Source organism: Lepidochelys kempii, chromosome 19, assembly GCF_965140265.1.
Source record: "Lepidochelys kempii isolate rLepKem1 chromosome 19, rLepKem1.hap2, whole genome shotgun sequence".
NCBI classification, from domain to species: domain Eukaryota; kingdom Metazoa; phylum Chordata; order Testudines; family Cheloniidae; genus Lepidochelys; species Lepidochelys kempii.
The window spans coordinates 6,847,294-6,857,866 of NC_133274.1; the positions used below are offsets into that span (position 1 = coordinate 6,847,294).

Genomic DNA, 10,573 nt, shown 5'->3' on the forward strand with positions numbered 1-10,573 from the left:
CATCTGCTAATTGGCACTTCCTTCATCACAAACTATATTACCAACCTCCTGCTAGGAAGTGGCAGAAAAATTGTCACATTCAATTAGAAAACTAAACCATTCAATGTTATGGAGATAATGAAACAGCAACAGGTATTCCTAAAGTATTTTGGAATTTCATTTTAATCCTCCCCTTTCTTCCATCCTTCAACCTAGCCACTATGATAGAAAGTTTAAAGAAACACATTCAATTTGAAAACCACAGGTGGAAAAATTTTGTATCTACCAGATATTACTGTAACTGACATAAATTAGCAAAAAGATGGTTTCTTTCAGCTTACTTTGTGTAATTGACAGCACATTGTATATGGCCTTTCAATGCTTCTTCTATAGTCAGTTTCTCCCTTGTTGAAGGGAGACTAATCTTAATGGGGAACAGAAACAATAACCCTTGTAAAATTCGGGACACTATTTTAAAGGGTGTACTATCGAAGTGGATTCTGAACAATTCTTTTAAAGAATTCAAATGGATAGTGTCCTTCGTAAAATAATTAAAAAGGAGTTTAGCTTCTACAGAACAGTCTCTTGCTTTACAAGCTGGCAAAGAGATTCCTCCACAAACAGGTTTACCAGCAGCAGCTACAGATAAGGACCTGTCAACATTTGTCTTAGGAACTCCCTTCTTGAAAGGCTCATAACGAAACCAAGAGAATTTGCAGGATGTTTACAATTTTAGAAAAAAACTAAGTTGTATTTTAGTTGTCATAATGCATGTGCACAAAGGGGTTGAGTCAGTGTTGCAATAAACCTTAAAAGGACAGCAACAACTTGAAGTCTAGTTAATAACTAGTTAAAAGTGGTTTCTTGTATTGCACCTGCCATTCAGTCCCCTTGGTAATTTGTGCAGTTTTACTGTGACTTTTTCAAGTTGTCCTTGTCCCCTAGTGGAAGACACAAAGGAGTGAAGTCGACTACTGGAAAGTACTATCAAATGCACAGATTAAACTGAAAATATTCATTCTGATTTTAGTTGCACTATTTTTAAGTGTTACTTGTAAACACTTATAGGGAAAAGGTTCTGCCAAGAGTACAACTTAAGAATGTTCTTTTAGCTAGGGTATTTTCTGTGTTAAACGTTTGACTGTGCAACCTTTACATTTTCTCAAAGTAGGTATTTGAACATATTCCTGAATGTTCAACACAAATAAAAACAAATACAGTGAATGCGGAGAACTGTCTTAACATAGCTGTGTGCTTTGCACACAGTACATTCTGTGCTAGTAAAACGCTTATCCACGCACTTCTTTTGGCTGTCTGGTGCCCCAGTCACCATTGGCTCAGTCCCTTCCGTTTTAGCTACCAAGAGCTAGTGATCTGACATCATTACTGGAACATGCAGCCAGTCTACGCATGGAGCTGGCTGCTTAGAGAGGGGGGGAAGTAAAGATTTTTTTCTGGGGAATCAGCAGTCTCTTGTTATATTGGTTTTTCACTAAATTCAATCCTGTTAAGACTGCATTTATTCTCCCCATATCTCCATGTAAAGGTATCCATCCATTCCTCAGCTGACTGCCAAAAACACTTTCCAGCTTCAGTTCTGCTTGCAAGCCATCCCCAACCAAGATTCTAAAGTTTTCAGCAGCCTTCTCACCTGAGTAAGTGCAGTTCTCCTTATATGTTATGGGCAGTTCCCCAGCATAGACGGAGTTGAAAATCTACAATGTGTAATATTGCCACAGCTAAGTGCTTAAACAAGAGGATTAGGCATTTGACTAAGTCAAACAGTTAAACTCAGTGTTTGAAATACTCATGACAATTGCACCATTCCAGATAGCCTTCTTGCAAGATGAGTTTCAAGGCAATGAGGTATATAAAATCCTGGCATTCCCATCTTTGCTAACATGTGCTCTTTGTTAAGAGTCAGATAGTATTGTATATTTTTTTCCAATAAGAGATTTTTAGGTGCATGTCAAGCTTACTTGTATAGAAATTAAAAAAAACACTACTTTTTAACTGTAGGTAATGGGGGTATTAATTCCCCAACCTTTATTATACTAACTATTTTAATGCACATTCAATTATCCCAATACTAAATACATGCTCACTGCATCCAGACCAATATGCACAATCAAGCTAAAGTAGCCACCTAACTACTTAAACTTGCCAACTTGGGGACCCAAACAGTATTGTCTTCGTACCAACACTTGGTGCTACTTGGTATGCTAGATAAACAGTCCAACATCATCATTTATATGCCCAAGTTGCACAGTGAATGAATGGACACCTGCTTCGGAGCTCTTCTCTAACACTACACATATTAGAGTAATACTGAATTTGACAAACATATATGGTCAAACCATTGGCCTATTGTTAATAGATACATAAAGAGAGAGTTAACACCATCTGCACCTCAACTTTGTATATTCTTAAGGGCTCAAAAGTCAGAAACTTCCGAACAGCCATACTGGGTCAGACCAGCAGCCCATCCAACCCAGTATCTTATCTTCTGATCAGCCAGTGCCAGAGGCTTCAGAGGGAACAAACAAGGCAGGGCAATTATCGAGTGATCCATCCCCCATTGTCCAGTCTCAGCATGCCATGCTACCTTAACATTCTATCAGTGTGGGATTTTAATGAAGGGTCTTTTTTGAATTAAATAATTGTCACAAAACTGTACGTCTCTTTAAAATAAGAGACAGACATTAAGGGGAAGGGAAAGTGATCTTTGGAATAAACCATTAATTTTAGATTGAGAAAATATTTTTTGAAAATTAATTGTTCAGGCCATCGGACACTTTTCTACTATGATTTTTATAAAATCAAATGTCTAATTCTCTGGTCAGGATTTTACATTCCAAGCTCTACCATGAGTCCTTATAGAATTGCACAGTCTAGAACATCTTTAACCATCTCCTTCCCAGACTTGTGGCCACCTTAAGTAGGATTTTTGGGGTGTGCCACAAAAGAGGTATTTGGAGGTGAAGTAAAAGCTTGTGGCAAGGTCATGGTGTGCTGGTTGTATCACAGCATGAAGGGCATTTAACTAGAGCTGGCTTACTAGACAATATCAGTCAACTTCAACAAGAAGCTAGTCCTTGCTTTTACAAAAGAATCCTCAGTCTGTCGTATAGTTTTCTTTCTTTCTCCCCCCCCCCCCTCCAATTCAAGCCATGCCCTGCTAGTTAAAACCTAAGAAAACAGAGTCTCGCATTTTTCTGGATAGGAAGTCTTCATTTCAGGACCAATGAGAGAAGATCAGAGCTTCTCAGGATGCTACTGAAATAGCCTCTGAAAGGCAATGTTCAGTTGTCATTTGTTTGTAGATGTGTTTGCTATAGCTATAAACCATAATATTTACTACACTGCTTAGGCCTAGACAATAGCCCAGCTATGAGAGTTTCCTCTCATTCTCTACACAACACCAGAAGGCAGCCTAGTCTGCTGTAGACAGAAGAGTCAAATAAAGTTTGTGAAGTCCATGACCAGCACTTGAACTCTAGGACTGCAGTTTCCTAAAGCAAAGATATGGAAGTGTTGTTGCTGCTGCCTATAGATCTGAGAAAGTCACTGTACTCGTCTACCACCACTGTGGACTACATACAACATTAAAAAAAGAGTAGTTACAGTTAAATAGGATTTTATTTTAACCTAAGTCAGGATCGGAGCAGCACTCTAATCAGGTGTTTAAAACACAGTCTTAACCATTTTAATAGAGTGGTGTTACAACAGTTTGGTCTCGGCTACCCATGGAAGACCCAGATATGTTTAACATGACTGCGGCACTATTCTGCAAAACTTTAATTCCCTAACACGGCAAGGAAAACAGGCCCCTAAGGACAGCTCAGTTTTCTCCAATCACCTTCTTATGTGGCATCTCCATTACCGGAGGTTCACAACCACGGCAGTCCATTCTGTACAATCCTCTGCTAATCTAATCTTCACCTTCTATGAAGCTTAAAATGTAAAGCAGTCCAGGATCCCTAGATACACGCTGATTAATGAGAGACCCGACACTAGACCATATTTACACTGTGAATGAAGATTTGCTAGCAACATTTGAACATTGTTGCTACTGGAAGGTTTCTGGCATAGTTTCCTTAAAGGCAGAACAGGGCTTCCCCTGCCCCAACCCAAGAATAATATAGCAGTACTATATAACCAGTACTTAGAGGCAGGAGAGGTCAGCTATATAGTTAAGCTCTCAGACAAGTAATTCCTCTTCATACTGCTCAGAGAACAATGCTAGAAACCTGTAAGCAACGCTCACATTCCAACAGCTGTTGCTAGTTAGCTTGAAACCAAGGACAGAGCACCAAACCAACCCAACGTCTGTGCAGATGTGCAAGCTATACAGGCCCCTGCTCAGCAGCCTGCTTCTCTCTAAAAGATTAAATAGATCTGCAGAACAGAGAAGCATTTTTAAGTCTCATTCCTGGCTTCCTCAGGATCTCCCCTACTAAATCACTAGGAAACAGTCCTAGACTGATCCCACATACACAGTGAAAGTTTTGCCTCAGAACTGGACTTTGTGTGTGGTGTGTGTGTTTGTTTTTTACCACACAGCTAGGGTGCCTTGTATTAGGAAGAATTGGTTCACTGACCTTCAGGAAGTGTATAAGACTTATCTATGCAATGAAAGAGGGGAAGGGATGGTTAGCAGCATTTTGCAGAAAGTAGCAGATAGTGAGTAGCTTATGTTTTAATCTTCATACATACACCAGCCATTATTTAGACAGAGGCCACAGTATGCTAGGTGCTTCCCAGACATGCCAACAGACAATGCCCAGCTCCAAAAAGCTGGTTAGGTAAGCACATTTTGTAAGTCAAGAGATAAAGCAATTCCTCCCCACCCTGTGCATTTTTATGGCTGGCATACCAGCCTGACAGCCAGGTGAATAGGCCCATGATTTGCAAACTATCCTATTGCTGCAATGATTTTTGGGTACCAGCAAAATGACTGTGGTGGTCTGTTTCTCGCTTCCAAGTATTGCTGATAAAGAAGCCCAACAAAATACTCTTTCCCATGCAACATTCAAAGCGTAACAGAGCACCTTCCTTTCTGGATGAAAAGGACAGTACCTCTGAAATGCTACCGCTTCTGGGGTGGAAGAAGTCAGCCAACAGGCCAGTTAAAAGAAAAGTGAAGGGTGGGGAAATTTTCGCTAGGACACTGGGACAAACCCCTATGATGTGGAAGGTCAAGGGGGTTTTGTGCCTCTCCCACAGAGCAGGCTGCAGCAACGGACACCCCCTTAAACTGCACCCAAGCCAAGGGCCCCGGCTCCCCCCCCCCACCCACCCCACCCCCACCGGGCATTCATGCACGCGGGGCGCTGCTTCGCCATGGCGGGGGTGCCCCTGTCACCCAGAGACAGAACAAGCGGGTGCGGGGGGGTGGGCAGCGGGGGGGGGGGCGGGGGAGTGCCAAGCAACCCGCGCGCGGAATGAATAAGCAGACGCGCCTCCAGCGCGGCCCTGGGCTCCCCCTCCAGCATCGCCAGCGCCGCCCCGCCCCTCAGGGACTCAGGCCCCACGGCCGGCCCCCGGACACGCCGCCCCGCGACGCCAGGCCCCGCCGGGAGCCAGGAAACGCGGGGGGGGGCAGACGCGCCCCTAAACCCGGGGGGACAGAAGGGGGCACAGGGGCGGGCAGGAAGCGCCCCGCGGCCGCAGGGGGTCAGACCCCGCCCCCTCGAGCCAGATCCCCCCGCGCAGGGGCTGGGGGGGGGGGCAGGGCACCAAGGGGCCGGCTGACCCCAGACACACTCGGGGGGACGGGGGGGGAACTGACCCCACCCCAGGGGCCCGGCGCGCGGACCCGGCGCTCGGATACCAGGGTGATGGGCACCGTGTCCGAGACCGCCGAGCGGGCCCCGGGACGGGCAGGGGCGGCCGGACCCGCCCGGCTGGAGCCTCCCCCCGTGGGCGCCGCCTCCCGCAGGGCGCAGAGGGACCGCAGCGGCCTCCTCACCCATCTCCGGCTCCGGCGGCTCGTCACCAGGCTCCGGCTCGAGCTGCGGCGGCCACAATATGGCGGACGGCGACGGGGGAGGGGCGGGAGGGAGAGCGGAGAACGGCGGCCGGGAATGGACAAACCTCGCCACAACGCGCCCCGCCCTTTAAAGGGGCAGAGACCCCGCGGGAGGGGAACGAGGTGCCAGTTTTGTTCAATATCTTCATAAATGATCTGGAGGATGGTGTGGATTGCATCCTCAGCAAATCTGCGGATGATACTAAACTAGGAGGAGTGGTAGATACCTGGAGGGCAGGGATAGGATACAGAGGGACCTAGACAAATTGGAGGATTGGGCCAAAAGAAATCTGATGAGGTTTAATAAGGAGAAGTGCAGGGTCCTGCACTTAGGACGGAAGAACCCAATGCACCGCTACAGACTAGGGACCGAATGGCTAGGCAGCAGTTCTGCGGAAAAGGACCTAGGGGTGACAGTGGACGAGAAGCTGGATATGAGTCAGCAGTGTGCCCTTGTTGCCAAGAAGGCCAATGGCATTTTGGGATGTATAAGTAGGAGCATTGCCAGCAGATCGAGGGACGTGATCGTTTCCCTCTATTTGACATTGGTGAGGCCTCATCTGGAGTACTGTGTCCAGTTTTGGGCCCCACACTACAAGAAGGATGTGAAAAAATTGGAGAGAGTCCAGCGAAGGGCAACAAAAATGATTAGGGGTCTGGAACACATGATTTATGAGGAGAAGCTGAGGGAACTGGGATTGTTTAGTCTGCAGAAGAGAAGAATGAGGGGGGATTTGATAGCTGCTTTCAACTACCTGAGAGGTGGTTCCAAAGAGGATGGTTCTAGACTGTTCTCAGTGGTAGAAGATGACAGAACAAGGAGTAATGGTCTCAGGTTGCAGTGGGGGAGGTTTAGGTTGGATATTAGGAAAAACTTTTTCACTAGGAGGGTGGTGAAACACTGGAATGCGTTATCTAGGGAGGTGGTGGAATCTCCTTCCTTAGAAGTTTTTAAGGTCAGGCTTGACAAAGCCCTGGCTGGGATGGTTTAGTTGGGGATGGGTCCTGCTTTGAGCGGGGGGTTGGACTAGATGACCTCCTGAGGTCCCTTCCAACCCTGATATTCTATGATTCTGTGATTCCCAAGCAGCTCAGCTCCAGGGAGACCGGTGGAGCCCCACAGGTGGTGGGAAGCAGAGACTGCTCAGAGCCGGAGGTGCACTGGGGTCCGGCCAGGAGGCTGAGAGGAGTGGGGGGGGTGGGACCAGGGAGTGGAGAGGAGCCCTTGGCTGGCCAGCAGGCAGGTCGAGAGGAGCAAGTGGTGGGCGTGGGGAGCCAGGGGTCTTGGGGCGTAGAGCAAATGGAGCAAGCTGGGGCCCCTTCTGAGCATGGGCCCCTCTCCATGGAGCCATTGTAAACCCAGCACTGCCCATGACTCATTCCCTGATCCATCCTGTTCCAATTCTGACTGCGCCCAGTAACCATTCCTCCAGCATCACTACCCACCCAGCCCTCGGAAAGGTGCAAGTGTTTGAAGCCAGTTTACTTGTCTCTGTGGGCAAGGGAGATTTACACATCCAGGTGAATGACATTTTCTTGCTGTCTGTAGTAGGAAGTGTTAAGTTTATGATTCCATGCTGGAGACAGTGCAGGTCTGAGCCTGCCATTATTCCCCACCAAAAACCAGTGTGTTATGCTAGCAGCATCAAGCCTGCTGGGAAAGTATTAAGTGGGTTCTGCTGAGGGAGGTGGGAGTGATTTCATAGAGCCCTTAGGGGGCATCCTGTAGAAAGAACCCGGGGAAGTGGCTGATGTTTGTTTTCCTCTTGTTAATAGAGTGAAGAGAAGAGGAAGTTGCTGGCGATGGTACAGACCCTGTACAGAATAAAATTCTTTCAGTGGCAGCACCTTTCCAGTTTTGTTCCTCTAACCTTCAAAGGGAGAAGGGTGTGGGATGAGGAGGTTGGGGGGAGGACATAAAGGAGACAATCCAGCTTCAGTTTTGCGATCTCCTCTTGCATGGGAGGAAGCTCTCCTCTTCCTTCCCATGGGCAGCCTTAAATTTTTTTGATGGCTTCCCTGTTGATGAGGCACAGCTGATGCCTGCACCCTTCCACTGCCTATCAGTCCCTCTCTCCAGCTCTGACTGCTTGGCCACTCCCAATGAAGGGCTCTGCCAAGGATAAGTCACAAACAACCCACATGTACCTCCCACTCATAGAGTGGCTGGGGGCACTTCCCCCTCCCAACCCTTGGAAGAAGAAATCAGCATTAAGGTGATCCTTCCTCCAGCTCTATTAGACATGGAAGGAGAAGAGCTGGGGGCCCAAGTGCCATCTAGTCACTCCGGTTTTCGCATCCTCCTTTGCTAAGAGAGGAGCATGGTCTCTATGCAGCGATAACAATGTAGAGTTCCCCTGGCCAGACATCCTTAATCAATGACAGACTGGTTGTCTCAGAGGACGAGCTTACGGTTCTGGGGCAGCATGACATCCCCAGCCCCACCTTGGTGGCATCGTCTGGCTGTACTGTACGCCAACCAGGCCCTGCAGAACTGGTCAGCTACACATCCCAGCTTGCAAGCTGGCATGTGCACCAGCAAACTTTACCAATACACTGCTCAAACACAAGTCAACATCCCCTCCCATGAAGCTCTGGCTGGTCAATCGTCTGTGAGCTAGGGGCTGATTGGCCTCTCTTCTCTTACTCACCTCTTTCTTCAGATTGTGGAGACCAAGCAGCCTGTTCTTATCACAATGCAAACACACAGAGAGGTCCCCAGTTAAATAACCTGCTGATCAATGGACAAAGGTGGGATTGGCAGTGAAGGAATTAGAGGAACAGGAGCAAAGCCTCAGCCAGAAATACTGAGAAACTATGATTGTTCCTTGAGAAGAATGGTTTGGTAGTTCCATATGTACAGTCTACTTTTGTCACTGCTGTTTATTATCTTCACTGGAGGTTTCTTAGGTCAAGAACAGTGGGTTGTCCAAGGTCCTGATTCCCCCCTGCCTTTCACCTGCAATATGTCACTTAACTGATTCCAAATCAGAATGCTAGTTACACCCATTTTGCACAGCTGTAAGAGTCTATCTCACGCGCAAGGCAGGAGAGAAGCAAACCCTCTTGTGTATGGAAGATCAAACATTAAAATTCCAAACACTGGCTAGCCCTGGATTAAAGCAAAGACACGTCCCAGGTACACATTTGCTTCAACCATTTTCCAAAACCAGCTTGTTCAGGGGAGCGAAGAACAAAAATAAAGATTTCACATTTGGCAGGAAGCGATAAGTTCCATGCCTTAGTTCCTAAGTGTCAAAGGGCAGCCGGCACAGGGCATGGCTCTACCAGAAGGTAGCAGAGCAGAAATGCCACAGATATACTGTGACGTTGCACTCCATATGATTTTATAAAAATATGCTAATGAGTGTGAATATAACGTAACTGGAATATGCTTCATGCAAAAGGTCTCTTGTAAGGTATCATTACAAAGCTTATAATCTACTGAGCACGGTCATCCAATTTGTACGAATGTATCATTCTTGTGTCTGAAACTAGGAATACAAAATATAACTCTGAGGTCCTATTATAGTTACGCAAATTGTGGGCCATTAATGGCGGTTTAGAATGTTGATGGCTCCCATCAACTAGGACAATTGACTGTAGATGGCTCTGTTTACTTGCAAGCCTTCCTCTGATGAGATGTGAGTGAAGGCTTGGGGTCTCACAGGACATGTGACCATGTTACCTGGTACTGAAGTCCATCTTAAACCTGGTGCTTTTCCATTTAGAAGAAGGGGTGGGGACCCAAAGAGACAAAAGATTCCCACCTTGTGCCAAAGGTATATAAGGGGATGGAGCAGAACAAAGAGGGCTGCAGGCATGAGAAATCCCCTAGCTACCATCTGAGCTGGAACAAGGACTGTACCAGGGGAAAGGATTAGGCCCAGACTAGAAAGGAGTCTAGTCTATGAAAGAAGCTTATTGGAACATCTCTGAGGGTGAGATTTCATCTGTGATCAGTTTCTTACTGTATTAGTCTTAGACTTGTGTGTTTTTGTTTTATTTTGCTTGGTAATTTACTTTGTTCTGTCTAAAGAAAAGGAGGACTTGTGGCACCTTAGAGACTAACCAATTTATTTGAGCATGAGCTTTAGTCTCTAAGGTGCCACAAGTACTCCTTTTCTTTTTGCGAATACAGACTAACACGGCTGTTACTCTGAAACCTGTCTTTGTTCTGTCTGTTATTACTTGGAAACACTTAAATCCTACTTTTTATACTTAATAAAATCACTTTTTGCTTATTAATTAACCCAGAGCAAGTAATTAATAGCTGGGACAGCAAACAGCTATGCATATCTTTCTGTCAGTGTTATAGAGAGTGGACAATTTATGAATTTACTCTGTGTAAGCTTTATACAGAGTAAGACAGATTTGGGAGCTGGGTATCTGGGTGCTGGAGACAGGAGCACTTCTTAAGCTGTTTTCAGTTAAGGCTGTAGCTTTTGGGGGACGTGGTTCAGACCTGGGTCTGTGTTTGCAGCAGGCTAGTGTGTCTGGCTCAACAAGGCAGGGTGCTGAAGTCCCAAGCTGGCAGGGAAAACGGGCTCAGAGGTAGTCTCC

General features: G+C 46.5%; 1 protein-coding gene across 2 annotated transcripts in view; it reads right to left on the reverse strand.

Moving 5' to 3' along the window:
* Window positions 1-6,056, reverse strand: part of KPNA6 (karyopherin subunit alpha 6) — a 42,462-nt gene extending 36,406 nt beyond the window's left edge. Inside the window, exon 1 of one of the 2 annotated variants that reach the window (XM_073317865.1) lies at window positions 5,951-6,056. In XM_073317865.1, coding sequence (XP_073173966.1) covers window positions 5,951-5,954 — 4 coding nt within the window. In that variant the 5' untranslated portion in view covers window positions 5,955-6,056. Of the gene's footprint in view, window positions 1-5,812; window positions 5,916-5,950 lie in introns of those variants that run through there. The other variant, XM_073317866.1, reaches the window with a different exon arrangement.
* Window positions 6,057-10,573: the final 4,517 nt, after the last annotated feature.